The 21,938-nt window shown below is 50.5% G+C and overlaps 8 protein-coding genes across 8 annotated transcripts; 2 read left to right on the top strand and 6 right to left on the bottom strand.

Moving 5' to 3' along the window:
* Window positions 1-872: 872 nt before the first annotated feature.
* Window positions 873-2,977, top strand: PENARI_c009G04975 (uncharacterized protein; the record flags this gene model as incomplete). The annotated part of the gene is made up of 3 exons (XM_022631850.1): window positions 873-1,758; window positions 1,805-2,713; window positions 2,778-2,977. 3 exons carry the CDS (start codon window positions 873-875, stop codon window positions 2,975-2,977), a joined length of 1,995 nt encoding a protein of 664 aa, XP_022488061.1.
* A 362-nt stretch (window positions 2,978-3,339) lies between these two features.
* On the bottom strand, window positions 3,340-4,411 carry PENARI_c009G01576 (cysteine hydrolase family protein; the record flags this gene model as incomplete). Its single annotated transcript, XM_022631749.1, has 3 exons — window positions 3,340-3,345; window positions 3,480-3,614; window positions 3,881-4,411. 3 exons carry the CDS (start codon window positions 4,409-4,411, stop codon window positions 3,340-3,342), a joined length of 672 nt encoding a protein of 223 aa, XP_022488400.1.
* A 365-nt stretch (window positions 4,412-4,776) lies between these two features.
* On the bottom strand, window positions 4,777-6,510 carry PENARI_c009G09708 (uncharacterized protein; the record flags this gene model as incomplete). The annotated part of the gene is made up of 1 exon (XM_022631998.1): window positions 4,777-6,510. One exon carries the CDS (start codon window positions 6,508-6,510, stop codon window positions 4,777-4,779), a length of 1,734 nt encoding a protein of 577 aa, XP_022488246.1.
* Window positions 6,511-7,534: 1,024 nt separating this feature from the next.
* PENARI_c009G10947 (GNAT family N-acetyltransferase) lies at window positions 7,535-8,431 on the top strand (the record flags this gene model as incomplete). The annotated part of the gene is made up of 4 exons (XM_022632038.1): window positions 7,535-7,571; window positions 7,630-7,919; window positions 7,995-8,112; window positions 8,184-8,431. The coding sequence occupies 4 exons, from the start codon at window positions 7,535-7,537 to the stop codon at window positions 8,429-8,431; spliced, it is 693 nt and encodes a 230-aa protein (XP_022488259.1).
* A 532-nt stretch (window positions 8,432-8,963) lies between these two features.
* On the bottom strand, window positions 8,964-11,390 carry PENARI_c009G05771 (uncharacterized protein; the record flags this gene model as incomplete). Its single annotated transcript, XM_022631871.1, has 1 exon — window positions 8,964-11,390. One exon carries the CDS (start codon window positions 11,388-11,390, stop codon window positions 8,964-8,966), a length of 2,427 nt encoding a protein of 808 aa, XP_022488191.1.
* A 1,362-nt stretch (window positions 11,391-12,752) lies between these two features.
* On the bottom strand, window positions 12,753-13,914 carry PENARI_c009G01972 (uncharacterized protein; the record flags this gene model as incomplete). Its single annotated transcript, XM_022631766.1, has 3 exons — window positions 12,753-13,446; window positions 13,705-13,815; window positions 13,877-13,914. 3 exons carry the CDS (start codon window positions 13,912-13,914, stop codon window positions 12,753-12,755), a joined length of 843 nt encoding a protein of 280 aa, XP_022488289.1.
* Window positions 13,915-16,185: 2,271 nt separating this feature from the next.
* On the bottom strand, window positions 16,186-18,543 carry PENARI_c009G04419 (uncharacterized protein; the record flags this gene model as incomplete). The annotated part of the gene is made up of 5 exons (XM_022631833.1): window positions 16,186-17,113; window positions 17,164-17,254; window positions 17,313-17,447; window positions 17,497-17,756; window positions 17,810-18,543. 5 exons carry the CDS (start codon window positions 18,541-18,543, stop codon window positions 16,186-16,188), a joined length of 2,148 nt encoding a protein of 715 aa, XP_022488348.1.
* Window positions 18,544-19,324: 781 nt separating this feature from the next.
* Window positions 19,325-21,925, bottom strand: PENARI_c009G02803 (N-alpha-acetyltransferase 35, NatC auxiliary subunit; the record flags this gene model as incomplete). The annotated part of the gene is made up of 7 exons (XM_022631790.1): window positions 19,325-20,248; window positions 20,305-20,661; window positions 20,712-21,167; window positions 21,222-21,443; window positions 21,497-21,637; window positions 21,707-21,774; window positions 21,829-21,925. 7 exons carry the CDS (start codon window positions 21,923-21,925, stop codon window positions 19,325-19,327), a joined length of 2,265 nt encoding a protein of 754 aa, XP_022488156.1.
* Window positions 21,926-21,938: the final 13 nt, after the last annotated feature.

The following is a 21,938-nucleotide window of genomic DNA, read 5'->3' as shown; positions in this document are numbered from 1 at the left end:
AGCAGGTACGAGTACGCAAAACTCTCACAAATTTGCTGTCATATTTCAAAGACGACCTCCAATCACCCCTCCCCCTCCCATGAACATCCCAAATGAATATTTTTTTGATTGGCAGGTTGAGATTGTCATTCCTCGCACTTTGATAGTAAGGAATCTGGTGCTCTAAGATGAGATAAAAAGAGTTGATGATTGTGGCGTATAATAGGCCATGGCAAGGTTGAAAACAGCTTCCTTTTCTGTCGCCATCACAAATCACAGCGGAGTTTATAGTGAAAGGAAGCAAAGTGTTTGGCATCTGTGGGAAGTATATAGAATGCGTCGAGCCTCGGAATAAAGATATTCCGGTTCTTGGCCTAAATTCCGAGCCGATTTTGAACGTGAGTTCTGATTGGGCAGAACCATCTCTGAGGATTTATATGAATCCTAGAAGAATAGCGTGGAGAGCGATACAAGTACAGTTAAGAGAGAAGCTCAGGGGTTAGCTTGTGATGACCAACTCTTTGATTTTGCAACCCAATCCAATCCCAGACAGACGGAACAATCGGTGTTTCGAACCACTTATTCACATGTGTAGAGGTATGCCACGTTTCGTAGCTTATACTTCCTAGGTGGCAGTTGGGGTTGAAGTCCATGTACCTTGTACCTTCTCCACCCCCCACCTCCACACGCCAATAGTACTTTCGCTGTTCTTATCGCCAGTTTACACACTAAACTGTTTGAAGGAAAAGTTACGCCCGGTGGGTTACAATTGGCCAATCACATTCCCAACCGCGCGCAAGATTTACCCAAAGTGACAGCCCTGATGTCTGTCTGTGCGATATAAGACTCTCGCCATATCCGTCCTTGAAAGAAAGTCTCTTCATTAATTCACAATGGCCAACCTTCACCCCTTCGACCCCATCACCCCTGGGGAGATTCAATTGGCCGTCTCCGTCTTGGAGCCCGCCTTCCCCGGTGTCAAGCTGCGCTACAAGCGCATTGATCTCCAGGAACCGGCCAAACATGAAGTCGTTCCATACCTCGAAGCTGAGCGTCGGGGTGAAGTGCGCCCACGCAAGCCAGCTCGCTTGTTGATGGTCCTCTTCCATCGTCTCGACAACGGATCTTTCTTCAAGGCCTTGATCAACGCCGACACCAAGTCTATTGTGTCAGCAAAGGAGCTGCCCAAGGATGTCCAGGGCCCAGTGGATATTGACGAGATGATCGAGATCGAGCAGCTCTGTCTCGGTCACCCGGCTGTCAAAGCTGAGATTGAGAAATTGCAGCTCCCGGCTGGCCACACGGTGTGCTTGGATCCGTGGATCTACGGCACTGAGGATGTCAAAGAGACCCGCCGCTTGTTTCAGTGCTATATGTATATTGTGGCCACGGATCATCCTCAGAATAACCAGTATTCCTTGCCTTGCCAGTTTTCCCCGGTTTTTGACGGCATCACCCGCCAGCTTGTTCGCATGGACTATCTACCTGGCGGTGCAAGCGCTCAGACGAACGAGACACAGCCTTGGAAGCCAGTGCCCACTGTTCAGTATGCTCATGAATTGCTCGATGAGCCCCTGCGTACAGACCTGAAGCCCTACATTGTCCAGCAACCGGAGGGCGCGTCGTTCAATGTCATTGGCAATGCTGTGTCATGGCAGAAATGGCGTTTCAGAGTGGGCTTTAACAACCGAGAGGGCCTTGTGCTTCACAATGTGACCTACGATGGTCGTAACACCTTCTACCGGCTCTCTTTCTCCGAGATGACGGTTCCATACGGCGGTATGTTCATCACACTCCCCCTCAATGATCATATCTAATATTTTAGACCCTCGCCCTCCTTACCACCGCAAACAAGCCTTTGACGTCGGCGATGTCGGCTTCGGTATCACAGCTAACCAACTCAGCCTCGGCTGCGACTGTCTCGGACACATCAAGTACTTCGACGGCTACCGCACAGACGCTCAGGGAGCCCCGATCCAGCTTAAGAACGTCATTTGCATGCACGAGCAAGACAACGGCCTCCAGCATAAGCACACAAATTACCGCAGCGGTGCAGCAACAGTCGTCCGCAACCGCCAACTCGTAGTCCAAATGATCTGCACAGTCGCCAACTACGAATACATCTTCGCATTCATCCTCGATCAAGCCGCCAACATTGAGCTCGAAGTGCGAGCAACAGGAATCCTCTCTACAGTCCCCTTCGACAACCAAAACGGCGAAACAGTCCCATGGGGCACGAACGTCGGACCGGGCGTCATGGCTCCCTTCCACCAGCACATGTTCTCCCTCCGCATCGACCCAGCGCTCGACGGCTTCAAAAACACAGTCTACTACGAAGACAGCGTGCCAATGCCTGAAGATGACACGAACCCGTATCTAGTCGGCTACACAACCGAGCAAAATGTCATAAAGTCTAGCGGCAGCGCATCGACTAGCGTTGAACGCCACCGCGTGTTCAAAATTCGCAACGACCATATTATCAACCCTATCACGCACCATCCCATCGCCTATAAGCTGCAAACCTCGCCGAGCCAGATGCTCCTCGCACACCCGAACTCATTCGGCGCGAAGCGCGCTCGCTTTGCTACCCGCCCTATCTGGGTGACTAAATACCAGGACGACGAGCTCTACGCTGCTGGCGAGTTCACAAACCAGAGCAAGCAGTCTGATGGTGTGGAAGTATGGGCTGGACGGAACGATACCGTTGAGGACGAAGACCTTGTTCTCTGGCATAGTATGTTATTCTCTTATCCCTTTTTGCAATTCGTTGCTGTGTGTTGTAGCTAACCAATTTGCAGCTTTCGGTCTCACTCATAACCCGCGTATCGAGGATTTCCCGGTTATGCCCATGGAGCGTGTTAGTGTCATGCTCAAGCCGGATGGGTTCTTTACTAAGAATCCTGCGCTGGATGTGCCGGCTTCTAGTCAGTCTTTCAATAAGTCGACTTTGCACCCTGAGCCGGCTTGCTGTGCGACTCCTACAAAGCCCAAGATGTAGATATCTTAGTTGGTATAGTCAATTTAAGCGAATGAACAAGGCAGAATTAACACAAATTATTCCTCTGGTCATAGAAATAGATTTTAAGCACGTTGGTATCAGGAATGATAAGAGAAAGCAATTATATGTGCGATGAAATCTCGGGTTGATGGCATAGACACCAAAGCAGTTTCATGGAATACACCATGTGAGCGCAACGTTCCATCCAGGTCCTGTCCCAGTCCGGAGATGATATCGGAGAAGCTTGGGACTTCGGATGCTGGGAGTTGTGAGACGAGATGTGTGCAGATACTGTTGCATGCTTTGAATCCTTTCACTTTGGCCTACTGCTTCGATTATTCCTGCGCCGTCGGAGCAAAGGACTACACCTGGGGTGAAGAATGGGAGGGGGAGGGATCCCTGGTTTTGTTAGCATAGGTTTCTTTGGAATTTCATCACCGGTGGTGTGAAAAATAAGACTATATGTGCTGGTTTATGAGATATGTTTGATGAGTTTACTTACTTTGGCAATGTCTAGATCTCGGTAAGTCAGAGATGCGGCGTATTGCTTGACCAGGACGTTGGAGTCCCCCAGGTCAGGGATCGGACGGCCCTCAACTAGGTTCAGGCTATCAAAGCCCTTCCGATCTTCCAAGACCTAAGCAGTGGATGTTTGAGTGGCATATTGAGCATAGGAGAATGAAGAAGGGAGAAACAGTAATGAACATTGATAAGATGTTTGAGCTGTAACTTTGCTGAAACTTGAATCAGCGAGGACCGCCCGGCGGGCCCACCACGAGTCAGTCACTCCACAGGTGGAACCCCAAGTACATCATGAAGAACACAAGTCAGCAATACTGTAGTGAATTGAACCCTTCATCCCATATCGCAACGCTAGTTCCCGATCTCCAGAATCCAATTCACGGCAGAAACAACTTCTGTCTTGCGCGCAAAAACCTTGTCGATAAGCACACGGTGAACTTCCTCGTCACGATCCATGCACAAATCCTCAATGACAGTGACGCGATAATCCAAATCCATAGCCTGACGCACAGTAGAGAGCACAGCACCACTGGTGATCAAACCAGCAACAACGATAGTCTGGGTCTGGAAGCAGCGCAGGATCATATCGAGTTCAGTTGCGAAGAAAGCCGAGATGCGGCGTTTCATGATGACCACTTCGTTGTCGGTGGGAGCCACGGCTGGGTGCACTTCCACTGATTCCATGCCTTGCTGGTATTCGCCGCGTGCAACGACGGCTGGCACGGAGGTGTTGTTTGCGTTGTTTTCTGGATAGCCGGGGCGGAAGCCGGTCACCACGTGGACCACTTTGATGTTGGCTTTGCGGGCTGCGGCCAGGGTTGAGGATAGACGGGTTAGATAGCTCTCTGTGTTTTCCAGACGGTCGATTACGCCGCGTTGGACGTCCAGTATGAGGAGGACCGTTTTGTCCATTGTTGCGGTTGTAGGATACGGATGTGGTGGGATTGGGTGTGGCGTAGTTGAGGAGAATGAAGAGAAAGGATTTGGGAAGGGATTCGATTTATGGCAGATATAAATCAAAAGTGAATGTGGTCGTCAATGTTGAGGTTTGATGCTCAGACGCGGTCCCGGCAGGCATCGCGGTTCCGGTCCCGGGATACACAGGCGAAGAAACTACGTTGACGGCCTCATCGCACATTCAGCGTAATAAGTTTTGGAAGGTAAGGAGATTCATCTATATACAAAAAGATGAGTGCTTTTGGGTGAGGTATCATACGGTACAGGATTGTGACATCGGACAAAGGTCAGAGGAAGGGAATAGAGCCAAACGGGGTATCTCAGTCAATCCTCTGCTTCTTAACGGACATAAATTTCGTCAGAATATCAACCTTGGCTTTTAGTTGGGCATTCTCCTTCTCTAACTCGCAACGATCAATCATCAGAGCGTCCCTCAATCTTTTTCTGGTGCGAGGTGTCCCATCAAGGCAACCATCCAACGTGTCACAATGCCTTTGGGCAGACATGACTAAACCAGACGGTTCTGAGTCTAGAGGCTTTGGCCTGGCCGACTTCGGGGTCTTCGGCGCGGTCTTTGGTCGCCGTGGTGTCCTTGATGGAGTTACCGATTGAGAAACATGAGAGACACTGGCCGAATCATTCTCGATTTCGCTCTCATTGTCTGATGAGCTGTCGCCTTCAGTATGATCGTTTGTTGACGGGTCAATGTCCTCCTGTTGGCTGTCGGGGAATTGCACATATGATGGCTCGACGGTGGAATCTCGCTTCCCTACCTCGATGGTGGGAAGAACCGGCAGAGACACACTCGTCCGAGGTGTGGATTCTGCACTGAGGGTACATGATGTCATGGGCGTCTGGACCATAGAACTTCTGGAGCGTACACGAGGCAAGCTGGGGCCTCTGTTCGCAATCGAGTCTGTTTCGTCCGGCACAGCCGTAGGTCGCTTCCCTTGCAAACAGTTGCGAAGACGATCTTCATCTAGCGGGATGAGACAGCTCTTGCGCCAGTACTCTGTGGCTTCCTCTGCTCTCTTGGATGACTTTATCTCCCCTTGTATCCATCTGGCGAAGTCCTCCACCTCCATTGAGACATTCTGTTTGTCCACAAACTTCTGCATCATGGTATCTGTATAGCTCGCTTTCATAGCCCCGAGAGCAATGTTCTCCATTGGATTGAAGAATTTCTGGTCATTCAGAGGGAAAGGAAGGCAAAGAATGTTCTTCTTCCAGCAATATTGCTCAAATTCCGGGCTCACGCTAAACCGACGGGACACCAGGAGAATTCTCCATCGAGGGGAGCCGTCAGATCGAGGCGGAGGTCTGGTTTTGGGCTCGAAAATATTCCTAAGCCAATCCAAGGCATGTGCATACTCAGCCCAGCCTGACTCGTTGGAGGAAATAGTAATTGTTCGAAACACGCGGGTCTGGGGAGGATCCTTACTCCTGCAGACAATGTAAGGAAGCAGGTGTCTCCCTCGAGATGAACAACAGTGAATAACAGAAGAAAATTGGCGTTCTTCGGCTCGCGTGGCCGTTCTCTTTGGTCGACCAAATACTAGGTTGGTCTTCTTGTATACGCTGGTGCGATATGCAGCCTCTGCCAAGGCGTGGACATCTCCGGTAGCGACCAGGTGTTGGAGCTTGAAATCTCTGTATATTGAAAAGAACTTCTCGGCGCTATCGTTCTGGTGCCCTCTCTGTATTCTTTCTGGGTCTCGCTCGAATTTTGGTTCTTTAAAAAGCTCGGACAATTCCTTATTGTTCCTCACGAAACTGGTCTGCCATCCGATGCCAAGGTTCTGCCGCCGCTGCTGGGTATCCCCAGGGAGTAGATTGAAATACGCATTGGCAATATCCTTAGTCAACGAGGTATATGGATCGAACCCGTGCTCAATCCAACGCTTGACATGCTCAACAATGTCTTGTCCCTCGTTTTCCGATACAAGCTGGAGACCCATGACACCCGATTTTTTTCGCAAAGCAGCACCAGAAATGTTGACGGCAACTTCAATGGCAATTGTGCGAGATGGAGGTGCACCTTCAACCGTCAACATGAGCAGTTCGATAGGATTATCTGAATGTAGACAGTGCACAAAACAACAGCGCGATAGACAAGTACACGGGTGCAGGGTAAGGAGTCAGGAATAGAAAAGGCATTCCTTTTCCAGAGAGCAGAAGAAAAGTTTGCATCAAATGTGCGCCCTGGGGCTGGGAAAATTGATCAGTTCACATCACATTATTGCCGCATTTTGTGTGGCTGTTTGAGCTCTGTTTGTTGCGAAGCTATCAACTCTGGTGGATGCAGTCCCACTCCACTGTATGAAAGTGGAATAGCGCGAAGGAATCCCTGTCAAAACCAACGATAGACCTATCATGGCCCCGAGGATAATGGCATACAGTACTTGAGGGTTGCTCTCAGTAACTTGGACAGATTGTTTCGAAGTCCGAGAGCAACGCATCATTTCAATTGACAGTCGGTCAAGGCATCGTCAATGATTGTTTCACGGACGGGCTTGGCATCTGGAAACGCAGGACCCGGCGCGGGACTCCCGGCCCTAAGACCTGTCGAATTGTTTTTCTTTTTGGCTTCTCTCCTTAACGAAAATTTCGATCGTTTTGGCCGATCATCTCACCAGATTAGATGAGCGTTGCTATTGTTGTGTCGCACGAAACACTCTATAGCAAATCATGCCCCAAGTGCCAGACTCAGATAGTCGCGGGTTGGTTCGAGCAGCCCAGGCCAAAGCTTGTGGCTACAGAACAGGGCTCCACGCGTATCCACCGAGTCGGTAGCGAAGATGAACCATCTTCAATTTATCAAAGCTTGAGATTGAAGTTCAGCTGATATGGACAGGAAGACAAAACAAGATCCCGAATAGTTCCCAAGTTCCGTGGAACGAACCACCCTGTGACCAGCTTACATAACAGCCATTACGTCGTTGCCAGAAAGCATAAAGAAACAATTTCTCGCCATTCCACATCTCCCACCCTATAATGGCTACTATAACCTCCAGGAGGAGCCAACACATCATCGCTCACATGTGTCGAGGAATCCCGGCCTGACGTACAATACCAACCATGGCGCGGTCAGTCCCAATCACGCACGGCGGCCAGAGTAAGTGCCTCGATTGGAGCCGTCAGCTTGGATAGATGCTGACTACAGTATATCACAGATCTGCTCAACTCAGTAGCAGCCCTGAACGGCCGTGTCTTCGACACCGATCCCGTCATTACCTACATGCTTCTAGATCTCTCTCGGGAAGAAAGACTAGCTTACCTACCGACATACTGGGCAACGTTAATTAAGTCCGCTTTGTGGAATGACGCTCTCATCACAGAGGCGGATGGTTGGAAGGCTGCGTCGGTTCTTCTTCCGCCGGGTCGATACCTTGATAATGCTTGGAGTCTGCTTTGCGCCGGTTTTTTGGACGTGTTGTGGAGGATTGGACTTCCTGGGCTTAAGGTACGGTTTGCAGGGCTGAATTATGTCCAAAGGGGAAGAAATTGAAATTGCTATACTAATCTGAGTATCATATAGCGTCTTTGGTATGAATTCTCAGGCATGACCGACAACGCAAAGAGGAAAGGTCTGCACGGACAGAAGCGCTATTATTACGTCTTCAGTCTAGGAACTGAGCACGAGCACCGCGGCAAAGGTAGGACACTCATTACCCGCGTCACATCCCCTTTTATTTTATTTTTTTTCCCCCATACTGATACTTCCCAGGACTGGCAAAAGCTATCATGCGGGATCACCAGCGGGCAGCCCAAGCAGACAATCTCCCCATCTGGCTAGAGGCGACGACGCCAAGCTCACGTGGTCTTTACCTCTCAATGGGCTTCGAAGAAGTCGAGGAGATTGTGCTTGGGAAGGGCAAGGTTGCTGCTGATGCGAGTCTTCAGCCTGGTGGGCCGGGGGTTCCCTTGTGGGCGATGGTGTGGTGGCCTCAGTCTACTCCTACTTCTGGTTCATAAAACCAGAACTCTACTTCTGGAATTATCGTTACGGCTATTCATAGTGTATATTCAATGAACAGCTTTTAAGGGGCGGGCATGTGCATTGATGCATATACAATATCAAACTTGGGATGGTAGAACCTCATATAAAGAGGTCAACTGTGTCGGTAAATCCAACGGTCCATGGCCACCCTAACGTTTCCCTCTCCCCACACCCTAGCGACTCGACCATGTTGAAATTTGCAGTCATGTTTGGGTTACAGGCCGAGATGGGTAGGGTGAGGGCGGATGATCGACAGTTGCGAATTTTGGTTGTTCAGGGGAAGTCTCCATCACCAGGACAGGAGAAGTCTTTGCAGGATGATCCGGACCAGCTAAATCATGAGTATTCAAATTAACCTTGGAAATATCTTACATCTACTTCCACGTTCTTTACAAATACTCAGAGAGAGGAGAAAAAAGCATAATGAACCATCAATTATCATTAAACCACATTATAAATCATGATTGCTTCCGTAAGGATATAAGAAATTCATAACAAAAAACTCACTCACAGCGCCTTAAGCAACTCCTGAATGATCGGCAAGAAGCCGGTAACATCATCGATCAGGAGAGTAGTCTCATTGACGAACTTAGGCGTGAGGAGGTCACTAGCGTTTTCCAACAGCGAACCGATCTCCGTAATAGTAGCCGGCTTGAGCAGCTTCTTCACCTCGGGCATCACATCCGGTAGGTATCCAAGCAGATCCTTGAGAGAGCTGATGATAGACGGGGTGAGGAGGCCGTCGGCGTTCTCGACCAGGTCGGAGGTATCCGCGACGAAGGCGGGTGTGAGCAGGGTTGTTGCGTTTGTCACGATGTAGCCTAGGTCTGTGATAATGGTCGAGTTCAGGAGGGAGCGCTTCAGGTCTGGGACCAAGGGGATGACGTCGCCGAGGAGTTCCTTCAGGCCGGACACCAGGGATGGCGAAAGGAGGTCGTCGGCGCTGTCGATTAGGCCGGTGGTCTCGTTGACAAACTTGGGGGTCAAGAGGTCGTTGGCGTTTGTCAGGAGCGAGCCGATGGCCGAGATGGTGTTCTTGGTCAGGAGAGACTTGATCTCGGGGATCAGAGGGGTGACGGCGCCGAGGAGTGACTTCAGGCTGCTGGTGAGGTCCGGGGTGAGAAGGCTGTCGGCCTCGCTGACCAGGCTCAAGGTCTCGTTGACGAACTTGGGGGTGAGGAGGTCCTCGGCGTTGGTCAGGAGTCCGGCGATAGACTTGATCATGTCCTTTGTCAAGAGTGACTTTAGCTCGGGAATCAGAGGAGTGATGTCGCCGAGCAGAGACTTCAGGCTGTTGACCACGTCGGGAGTCAGGAGGCTGTCGGCATTGTCGATCAGGCTGGAGGTCTCCTTGACGAACTTATCGGTGAGCAGTTCGTTGGCGTTGCTCAGCAGGTTTTCGATCTCCTTGATAGTGTCGGCCTTGAGTAGACCCTTGAGCTCGGGCAGGAGAGGAGAAATCTGGGTCAGCAGATCCTTGAGGCCGCTGACAACAGCTGGGGTCAGAAGGTCGCTGGCCTCCTCGATCAAGCTAGAGGTCTGGTTCACGAAGCTGTCCGTCAGGAGACCATTGGCATTGCTGAGCAGAGTCTCAATCTCCTTGACATTGCCCTCAGTGAGGAGACCGCTAGCCTGGTTGATGAGAGGACCGGCCTGGTTGATGAGCTTGCTGGTAGTCGAAATAAAGTCAGGGGTGAGCAGCTTGTTGGCGCCCGACAGGAGGTTCTCGATCGCCTTGACGTTGCCCTCGGTGAGGAGACCGCTGGCCTGGTTGATAAGAGGGCCAGCCTGCTTGATGAGCTTGCTGGTAGTCGAGATGAAGTCAGGAGTGAGCAGCTTATTGGCACCCGAGAGGAGGTTTTCGATCGCCTTGACGTTCTCGTCGGTAAGAAGGCCACTGGCCTCGTCGATGAGAGGGCTGGCCTTGCCAATGAGGTTGGTGGTCTCCTCGACGAACTTGTCCGTGAGCAGCTTGTTGGCGTTGTCGATCAAGGTATCGGTCTTCTTGACGAATCCAGAAGTGAGGAGGTTGTTGGCGTTGTCGATGAGGTTGTCAACCTTGTTGACGAACTGGGTGGTCAACAGGCCGTTGGCGTTGTTGATCAAGCTCATAATCTCCTTGGTGTTCTGCGCGGTCAAGAGCTCGTTTGCATTGTCGATGAGGCCACCGACCTTCTTGGAGAAGTCAGCAGTCAAGAGGTTGTTGGCATTGGCAACCAGGCTGCGGATATCGGTGTCGACGGGGGGAGCGAGACTAGTAGACAGGTACTTGAAGGTGTTGGTAACCTCGCTAAGGAAGCCAGGGTCAAGCAGGTTTCCTAAACCTTCGGTGAGCTTCGAAATGTCACCACCGATATCTCCGAGCCCACTGCCGCCGAGCAGGTTCGTGAGGGCGCTAGAAAGGGCGTCGGAGGAAATTCCGCTTGATGAATCAGAGGAAGAGGTAGACTTGGTGCCGGAGGTGCCCTCGGAAGAGGCAGCAGAAGAGGTTGCGCTAGCCTGGGGGGTCTCTGCAGCCGAGTTACCAGTAGATCCAGAGCCAGTCGAAGAACCACCTCCGACGATACCGGCAACAGCAGATTCAATGGGGTTAGACTGTTCCGCCGACGCGGTAGGGGCGTTCTTGGCAGAAGCAGTGTCCTCCTTCTGACTAGGAGCAACAGTGTTGGCTGCGGCCTTTGCTGTATCAGCAGCAGCAGTAGTAGGGTCCACAGCAGGGGTGTTAGCCGCCTGCTGGTTGGCCTGGTTTACCGCCTGCTGAGTGGTTGTGGCAGCTTTATCAGCCTCATTGTTGGCATTCGCATTGGCATTGGAATTCGCCGAATTGGCAACAGGCGCGACAGTACCAGCAGCAGCAGAAGCTGCAGATGGTGTTTGTCCTGTCACGTTGACCGCGAGCAGGAGCGCGGTGGTCAAAACTGGCAAGAAACGCATGTTGTGTTCTCCAAGCTACTTCTCCTTCTGATTGATATGTTGTCGGGCCCGGTCCAATGGCCTCGATTCCGCAAACCTGTCGTTCAAAGGTTTGTTGCAACGGAAGAGCCTTCAGGAGATCAAAGAGCCATTGCTGGAGCGGGCGAGGTCTTTATTTGGGCTGTGGGTGCCGATCCTACACCCAGACGCGGTCTATCACCGCAATGGCACTAGCATACTTTTTCGCTAGCTCCTTTCCCGAGGAGATGGGATCGACACCGAGGCAGATGGCTACCATGTGATGAGCAAGGCTCATCATAACTCCACAGTCTAGTGTATAAGACGTGCCTGGGAACTAGGTAGGGATCGGCACTACTAGCTGCAGGGCCAAAAGCAAAGGCATTTTGCTCCGAGGTACGGAGTCAGGCACATGTGCGCCTCTTGGTGGTAATTGAGCAGGGATGCAGGACCAGTTCTCAAGCTGCGTATGGCGTATCGTCCATTATGCGGGACTTCGGAGGCTCAAGCGTGCGGAAGCGGGGGTCCCCACAGCGACTTGGCTCTGGTGTGAATGTGTGAGTGGTGAATAGTTGGGAGTTGGTAAGGAACAAAAATGAGGGGGCTCGGAGTTGGCCTCAAAGCGGTAAGGAGCGGCATTGATCCCTTTCGTCTTCCCCAGTTGTTCCACCATCTCTCACCAACAATTTCCCGATGCAGGTACTAGACCGTCTCCGACGTCAGCGGAGACATGTAAACGGATTGACGGCTTGGAATTAGCTGCAAATGTTGTGAACCGGTTCCCTACAGTACCCCAACACCCCAAATTGAGTCTTTGTCCAGGGGTCCAGCTCTCTCTTTTTACGACCTCGTTTCACCCTCCATAAGAACGCTTCTGTATTTTGGCCAGGACTGTTGAGTAAATTGGTCTTATGAATTTGAAAAGTGAGACAAAAGAAATGAGGATAGACGAGTCGACCCGGCTGCATCTAGTGACCGAGTCACCACGGGCTATGAACCAATATAGATAGGATCGTCTCCTCGCTAAACCCCGAGTGGAAAGCTTAAGTGTTCATCTTTGTTTGCTTCTTTGCGTTCTCCCTGATCTTAACGTTAAGTTACTTATTGAGTAACAATGTAAGCTAGCTCCGTACTAGAACATGTATGAGATCCCAATTCTCCATCTATAGACACTATACTACATAGAATCTATACCGCACTCCTCCAAGAGCCTCTTCTTTCTTCCCGGAACCCAACCACAATCCGTGAACACCTTGAAATCAAGCCACCAATCCAGCGCTTTTTCGTGATTGGCCAAATTTCCGCGACGCAGATCCTTCCATTCTTTGGCCCTAGGACTAGTCCAACCGCCGCAAAGGCAAACTCCTACCACACAGGGAAATACCCGGACCTTTCCCAATCAATAATACCAGTCAGTTCATAGGCCGTAGGATCCACCATAATGTTGCAACTCGTTAAATCGCCATGAATAAACGTCCAAGGCGCAGGATCAGACATACAATCCCGGAGCCGCACTCTCACGGCCAGTGGAACATCCAAGCTATTCATATCCAAAGACTTCTCCAATTCCCTCCAGAGCTCCTCAGCCGTCTTCAGCGGCCCATGGGGAACCTGGCAACCCTCACTTCCCTTCCCCGGAAAAAGAAACCCACAGTAAAGGGGTGACCCATCCACACTCCCCATCGTCTCCGACTGGAACGAGCGGAGCTGCCCCAGATACTCCGCAGTACAGCGAGCCAATTCCTCCCGAGCGGACTGCGGCATGGATGACCATATTTTCTCCAGCGGGACCCCAGGCACCCGCTCGACCATGGTGAAGTGCCGGGATTTCTCGGTCCCCTCCTGCGCCACGGTCGGGACGGGGATGGTGGTATTCGCTTGAAGGAAGTGGGTGCTTATGACCTCATAATTGGGATCGGGCCCACGATCTTTCAGGTTGTATTTTGTGCCGAGGGCCCGGTGGTCTCGATTGCCTGCGCCGTTGAAGAGGTGCACGTTTCTGGTGTAGTGCAGTGGCTTTGTTCCTTGGAGGTCCAGTTGCGGGCGGCGCAGGAGGCATCTGATTCCGTCATTGTTTAATTTAGTTGTTAGCGAAGGACTATTAGTGATGTGACTTTAGACTATTGTCTCAGATTGAGGAGTGTAGATCTGGGGGCCCCGGGAATTGGGGATATCACAAGATAGTCTGCTCGGTCTTTTTTGGCGGTGTGGGGGTTGGACGAACTTGGGGTATACGAGTGTCATGCAGTTGGGCTGTGATGTCTCACATCTATATTAACTGGATCTGCTTGGTGGCTTGAAATCTGTGGCATCGGACGTTATTAAAAAGCCGCTGTTGGCATCATCGTGGACTTCGTGGACTTCGTGGGAGTCGGATTCAACTTCCAGCTCAGTCGTCTCCTTTTGGCGCTCTTCTTGTCTGTGGAACCTATGATACTGAGTGTGGTTAGATGGTGACATTTCATGCAGCTAAAACTAATGCAGCGTACCGAGAAAGCAAAGTGTGTCCATAAAAAGCGAATGACATGTCCTATAAGCTATCGATCAGCCACAGTGACGCACATTGCTTTTGCTAATGAGAACGCATGAGTGCATACAGTAAGTTATCTCACCCAACAGCAAACTTGCTGGCGTGCCTTAAAGATAAAATCATCAACAATGAGGAGTGCAGAGACAAAAGGTAGTCAAATCTTAGGAGCTACTTTATTCATCTCACCAATCCAGATGGAGTTTACTTCGGCGAAGGGCAGTAGTATTAATAGTACAACCCTAGCGAGAAATGGCCATGGTTGACTGCTAATTCACTTTGTTTGGCCTGATCTTCAGAGATCAACCAACGTTAGTCGATCTAGTCTAGTATTTAAACGAGCACAAAAAGTCTCGAGGTTCCAAGAAAGAGCTCGCTAGATGTTTCGACCAATTCCAATGGCCAATTTAAGCAATGACGGCATCCTTGTGTTGTACCTCTACCTCCATATTCTCGTTCATGTCTGGCCCAAAGGGATAGGGTTAGCGGGTTTCAAAGGCGATTGCAATCAACATGATCTAGGCATCTTTTAGGGTATAAAGTCAATTCACCACCAGATGTCCTTATCTTAAGTGGCTTTCTGTATTCTGCATGAGGATTTGAGCGAAATGCAGCTTCTTTTATAGCCGCATCTAGAATACTCCCTAAGCCCTAGATTATGCACTCCTGTCGTTCATCCGGACTTGTCACAAAGTCTAGAAGGGCAAAAAAGCAAGTAATAAAGACTCCTTTTTGGATCAATACTCTAGCATATTCCGTCCTTCTAAATGAGCGTAGGACGATATATTAATTGTCACTTTGCCGTATAAGTTTCCTTTTAAAGCAAATTGGACGGTAGTGTGCCAAAAATATATCATGGAACCATATCAAAGCCTCATACGATCGAGTACTTTTGCTGTGTCCATCCACTCCTTACATAATGTCTTGATGAACATCATGCATTGACAATCCTTCGAGAGCCATAAACAACAACACCAGAAACCGCTCTCGGCCGAAGAGCATCTCATATTCTTGATCAGACGATCAAAAGAACAGCATTCGTTCGTAAGATTCTTAAAAGTCTCGGAGCCGAATGCTTACACCCTGCATTCTAGAAATATTGAAGACTGAAAGATTAAACTACAGGATATGTAGCCGAGGATGACCGGCCGAAACACACCGATCTCAACCCCAATCCAACATCCCAGAGACAAGATGACAGATGACCCAATAATCCAACATCATACGAGCATACGTAAACCAATCGACACTTTACCGATAGGGCCAGAAAAAAGTAAGCAACAGGGGTATGGTATCGAGTCAGGATCGCACGACATGGAAGCCAAACACGAAACGCATGGCAGCCTGAAATCAGAAAATCAAGTTATTTGTCTGATAGTTCCATCCCTCGCGTCGCATATTCCTATCAGAGTACCTAAACCAGAGAGATTTAAACTTATCCAGATGAAAGCAGTAAATGTACCTGGTACACGGATTATCTCCACAACAAATGCTCCCCGAAGCCGTTCAAAAGTGGACCCCGAGGCCATAAGCACAGTCGATCAGACGTGGTAATATATGCAAGGGAGGACACTAGTACTAGCAGCACCTTATGTTGCAGCACTTATATCTACATATATAGTAGTCACCAGGGTCTAGAGGAGTTATGCAATATGCACGTCAAGTAAAGTGACAAGTCGGAGATGAAGGATCCGGGGATATCTCGGCCGGCCGAAGCTGAGACTCCACTCTACAAGAGCCGCGAAGAGAGGGAAGAGGGAAATAATAGGCAATAATAGGCCCAGAGGGATGAAATTGGGAGGTCAGGGCCGAGATGGTCCGGGTAGATCGGATGCCCAAGCCAGCTCTGGGGTGGCTTGTTCACTTGATTTATGGTGTGTCCAGGCTGCGATCCGACATTCCATCGGCCGAAGTACTATTTGACTTTTTCCTTTCTCCACTGAAATTTGGATTTCTCGGTGACGGAGGTACATTTAAGGATGTGCCGAGAACCTGCGCGAGGCTATTTTTTCTACTTTTCTACTTTTGTACTTCTTTGCTTCTTTGCTTCTTTTTGCCTTTTCTTCTTTGGTGTGACCTTCCAATAGTGACTTTGGACTTTTGGAGTGGATACATGTGTATAGCGTAGAAAGTGCTGATTTCACAGGAAATGGGCAGGTATTGTATATTCCCGATGCCATGTCCTCCCCAACGCCTGCGCAGAAAGGAACGAAATATGTGAGAGAAGATGATAAAGTGACACAGGGATATATGAAGCAAGTATATGAGCAATCAGATAGGGTCCTTGCCGATCATGCTGGGGAATAACATTACGTCCGACACACGGCCTAGGATATTCCGCATGTTCAGACCTTCGCCCGGCTGCTTGTTTGGTCCGGCCGATGCGACAGGCAAAAGACCGGGACTGACATCGACAGAAGGAGGCGATGGCAAGATTAGAGGCGAGTATGTCTGACTAGATGTCGAGGATGTCGTCGCGGTCTTGCGAGCGCGGAAGGTATCGCGGATCTCGCGCAGAGCGCGGAGCGAAGAAGAAAGATGTTTGGCTGAATCGGTGCGGTTGTTCTGGTCCTCGTCGCCATCGGCATAGACGTGGTCCGCGAGAACCATCTCCAACCGGTCGATTAACTGCCAAGTCCGTGTGCTGTCGTCATTCGCGATGAGCAAAAATGCCGATGCGATGCTGCGCTGCAGACTGATCCATGATCGTGAGCAGTGAGAATTGATCTCATGCAGCTCGACAAAGGCTTCGATGGTGTTGACCAGGCTGCCGATACAATCCTCGCGGATTACGGCACGACGCTGATCGTCTAAATGCGCATGCGGATCAAGGGAGACACGACACAGGACAGAAAGGAGATACGATGAGTGCAGGCGCAGCTCGGTGCGCTCGATATGGTCGGCCAGAGTGTGGCAATTCTCTCGATATCTTAAATGAGGAGTCGCTTCAGCGAGGATGCGTTGAATCTGGTGGTTATACTCTCGGATCTCATTGACCCGTGACTGTGAAGAATCAGGAAACATGCGAGAGCGCAAAACCTCCAAGGACACTGATACAATGCGACAAAGGGTTTCGAAATATGACCGATGACCCGGCATTGACTTGGGGTCGAATGGGATCTCAGGTTGACTGACCATGGTGATAGATGGTCGGTCATAGGCAAGTGAGAAATGACTGTTCTGAAAGGCCATTGTCCACCTGGAGATTGTGAGCGTGAGATCAACATGTCAATGAAATGAGAAGCCTACCAGACACGCCTTCGCACCGCTTGCTCTGCGATTGAGAACCCTGTCGACTCCACATGAAGTCCTAGAACAAGACACATTCGTTCCGTCATACCTGAGATTGGTTAGCTGACCAATTCATTGACAGGACCCCGGGAGCAGTTGACACATACCAAGCAAGGTATATGATGCACCTGCATTCATGTTGTATGAAAGTACATTGCTAATAATGAGCAGAATCTGAATTACTTCTATAGTGGGCTGCGATACATAATTCAACATCCGAAGACACTGATATGCGCAGGATACTTCACAGAATTAGCATGACATCCGCAGTCTTTTGGAACAACAACGTACCGTATACCCATGAGGTCAACTCACGGTCGCTCTCTGGAATGTCCGACAACTGGCACCCCGATGCAAGAACCGCAAAAAGCAGACTGAGAAAAGCCAAATCCATACCAAACGGCTTTACCAAACCGTTGGCATCGGGCTTATATACACCCCCGGCTCGTCGTCGACCCTCAAGAAGTCGAGTTGTATGCCGTTCTAACTGTGGAATGTCTGAAAGTACCGGATACAACACCGATCCTATATCTCGATAAAACGCCAGGAATCTGGAATCCAACATCAGCATGCATCAAAGAATACCCGCCAGAACACAACTCACTGAAAACACTGCTCATCGTCTGGAAGAACCGCGCACACCCCAGCAATATTGAAAGTAAACGGATCAGAAGACCACAAATCCACAAAAGGATACGCTGCCGACTCATTGCCCAATGCAAGCTCAGCAAGAAGGTCATCCTGAGGTAGCGCCTGCGCCATGTCCTCCGACCTCTTCGATTTATCCAAGATATCAACCAAAGCCGACCGCGACCCAAGATGAACCGCACCCGTCTTCAAGACATTCGCCCCATAAACACCTTCCGACCGTATCGATGACTTTCGATCAACCGCCTCAAGATCTGTCGGCTTGCGAGTGGAATGTGCCTGGAAAAGCGAGTGAAGACTACCCATAATCTGTTCCATTGCGACCATTTTGGCGTTGATCTCGTCCCATTCCGCCTGCGAGATGTCGATTACGTCCGGTAAATCCGGATCAGCGCTGGCCCGCGTGGCCGCTTCGGGCGCATACGAGGCATCACGGGTCGGTGCTGAATGGGCATACTGCGAGATCATGGGAGAGACAAACGGTGTCGGTTGTAAAGGCGTGGAGGAGGCAGTGATGGCGGTAGCAGGAATAGGTAGTTTCGCAGAGGGTGGACGACCGTAGGAGCAGGTGAAATTGCGTTTGGTGCAATTGCTGCATGGAGAACCGCGATCGCAGCGGACTTTGCTCGCTCGGCATGGTAGACAGGTCTTGCACTCGCGCGGTCGGCGACGAATAGGATAGGTCGGCATGATGTGGAATTTTCACTTCACAGCCGGAGCCCCGCGATCGACAAGAAAAGGATGGGACAGGCTGCCTCCGGCGAGCGGACGATAAGAGGGAGCGGCATAGGACGTAGATCGTAGAGAGAGAGAGAGTTCTGAAAATGGACAGCTCTTACTGGGCCGGACACCAACGGCGAATCGGTACAAAAAGACTATCGGGGCTAACGGTGCCTATCACCAGCTAAGTGGTCCGTGTGCTGCCCCGGATTGTCCACGACGGGGGTTATTCCCAGAACCGAGGAGAGGGTAATTGGAGGAAAGAGAAGTGATGAGTCACAATTGAGTGTCGAAGGTTCCCGTATAGCATCGGACAGAGAGGTTGAAGTTGGAGGAGAGAGAGGAAGTGTCGTGTTGAGTGGATGACTTCATAACCAGCACGGTCCTTGGTTCGACCTTACCAAAACGGAAGTTGACAGCGGCCCTGGCCTGATCCTATAAGTTGAAGTATAAGAACATGATCTTCATTGCATATATTGCAGCAGATATTGACAAGATAGTTTGACGGTTTGACCTCGAATTGATTACATGTACTGCAATTAAAGCTGCCAACTCTCATTGGGCGATATCGTTCCCATAACTCCCATACGGAAAATCTGTTAGGTGAAGAGATGCATCAAGTCATGATTTTCTATAATAAAAAGGTATCACTGGTACACGTAACTACTGAGAGTTTCCCCAATGGCTATAGGCTTGAAAGCGCAGCATCGCTCGGAGATGCCGAGCTACGCCAACTACCCACAGTTATCTTTCAAGACTGCGACTTCTTCTCTGAAACCTGGGGAACCACCCACCAATCATGCCATCGAGACTTCGAGCCAACTTCAGGAACAACAACATCCAAGTTGAGAGGTTTGCTCTCACCAGAAGAGGCCGCGAGTGCCTTTTTAACCGCCTCGATGGTCAGGCTGGTGCCAATGCAGGCACGCATGGTATCCTTGACATCACGCTTCCAGTCCTCTTCAATGGCTACAGGGACCGCCTTAGTCGCAGCGGAGGGATCATCGATGAATGCCCCGTTGGCAAGGGTGGCCTCCCATGCCTTTCTCGCTTCAGTGATTGCCTTGGAAGCGCGCTCCAGGATGGTGATATCAGAATCGCCCTCAAGGGCCGCCTCGCGCTTGTATTCATCGTAAGGGACAAGCTCTGGCAAAGTAATGGGAATAAATGGCTTCATGCGGATTTCGTAGCGGAGGCGGTCGCTGGAATATGCCTGGGAGGAAGAGGCGGATGGAAGCACATTGTGCCGAGCCAGCACCACGTACAATGCATGCAAGGCAATTGCAAAGGCATCGACCGCAATTATGTGGGTGGTCAGTCTCTCCAGAGCATGGAATGATTTGTGGAATGCGGAAGCCTTTTGGGAAGAGCTTCCTGTGCGCGTGCCAGCAGACATCAGGTCTCGTTTTCGTGCAGCAACCGTGAACGTGCGAATGCGATCAATGTGGCCGAGGTGGGTTGAGCAGATATGTGAGAGATACCAGTACATGCCCGGTAGCTCTTCTGGGGAATAGATCGAGAGTTCAAAGCCCATCTGGAGAATGAGTCGAAAATGGACAAGCTTTTGGTTGTATGCCCAGCTGCTCAGTGGGAAAGACCAGGTCGGCTCGCCGCCTTGGAATTGCAATGGTGGCTCTGCGCTCAATGTACGAAGCTCGAGATCGAGTTCTTCCGCCTGTTCTAATATTAGTATGACAGCCAGTTGCCGAAAGAAAAGACGGAATGACTGACCTCCATTTGCAAATTATCCCAATCGACGATAGTATGGCAAACTGTCCGCCTGACACGACAACGGTTGAGACAGGCACATCGCACGGTATCCACAAATGGCTGAGCGAATCGTTTTAGGAAGCCATCCATCTTCTGTGCAATCTGGAACCGAGGATCGGAAGGCATTTCAACTTCATCGGTGTTGGCCTCGAGTAGTATACTCGCAGGCAGGACGAGTTCCGCCAAGTCGTCATATAAGAAGTCCTTGACAGGCACGGCGCCCAGAATGGTCATATTGCTAACGATCAATGCTTGAAGGAGACAGCGAATGTAGATTGAGGGTTGCGGCTTTCTTGAAAGCAAGGTCCAGACAGCAGTCTAGTACAATCGTAAGAACCAATCCATAATCAACTTTTGCAAGCACATACCTTAAAATTGCTGGGACCGCGATAGTCAAGCATCTGCTGCATATCTATCGCATCCTGGCACAACCGCTTCATATGAGCCAGGGCATTATCATGGCTGATGTGCACCATTGGACGAGGCGGCACGGTGCTCGCCAACTTGCGCTGGATTTTTAAGCTGAAAGCCTCTGGCACTGGCTTCCCTAATGAGACAGACTCGGTCAGAGGTCCCAGTTGAGCGATACATGACGCAAAGTTTTCCGTCGATCTGGTTTCCAGAACCTCAAGATCTTGATCTAATGCAGACAGGAGCTCGTGTCGGAACAATAGCCTGCATCGGATAGCTTGTTTGAGCTTCTCATCAATATCCGTCTGGTCTCCAACCCAGGCAACCGCCTGGTCCAGCAGACGGTGGAAGTGGGAGATGTCGAACGCAGATAGCAGGTTCCGGTTGTAGAGTTGACTGACGAAGTCCTCTTCCTAAATGGCAAATGAGATTAGCAACAGTCGGGCTTGTGAAACCAGCCGACTCACCTCATAATAATATTCAGTGGCCACCCGAGCATGGACCAAGTCGCACGCCTTAACCAGGGCAAGACAGTAAGCTCGCAGCACAAGGCTGACTAAAGGCGAATCACTTGGCACACGGTCAAAACGAGCGTCCTCCATCGTCCTAGGTACTGGCCACAATAATCTGTCGAGGTAGATGGACGTGAAGAGAGTCTGCGACAGAGGGTGTCCCTTATGCCATGCCACCTGTAATCATATCAGCAACTGTGTCTTCATTGCAAACGTGGATTTATCCCCACCTCGTGGCACAGCAACTGGTCCATCAAGCCCACAATCTCCTCTGGGGTCAATGGCCGTCGCACATCGTAGTTGTCTTCTAGCGCCTGCGCAAGATTTTCGCCGGGTGCAATATAGCCGCTATCCATCTTGGAGTCCATAATCTGTATCCAATCGACCGTCGTCAGTGGCAATTCTCGTATGTTTCACACCCGGTGAGAAAGCTGACGCACCTCCAATGCGCCCACGGCCTCGAATAGCGTGAACATCTCATCTTTCACGAGCTGGCCACCATGTAGCTCTATAACACAAGGTAATTAGAGATGAAGATATGTTTCCAGAGTAAAAGACTTACTCGAGGCGGCGTCTGTGAATTCAGCGGTGATGTCGCGCGGGACCGCGGACTGAACGACCCGCGGACGGGGAACGCGAACCTCATTGTTCGGCAGCATCACAGAGGAAAAT

The sequence above is a fragment of the Penicillium arizonense genome (assembly GCF_001773325.1).
Source record: "Penicillium arizonense strain CBS 141311 chromosome Unknown PENARI_contig009, whole genome shotgun sequence".
NCBI lineage: Eukaryota > Fungi > Ascomycota > Eurotiomycetes > Eurotiales > Aspergillaceae > Penicillium > Penicillium arizonense.
This window is presented reverse-complemented; position numbering and strand designations above follow the sequence as displayed.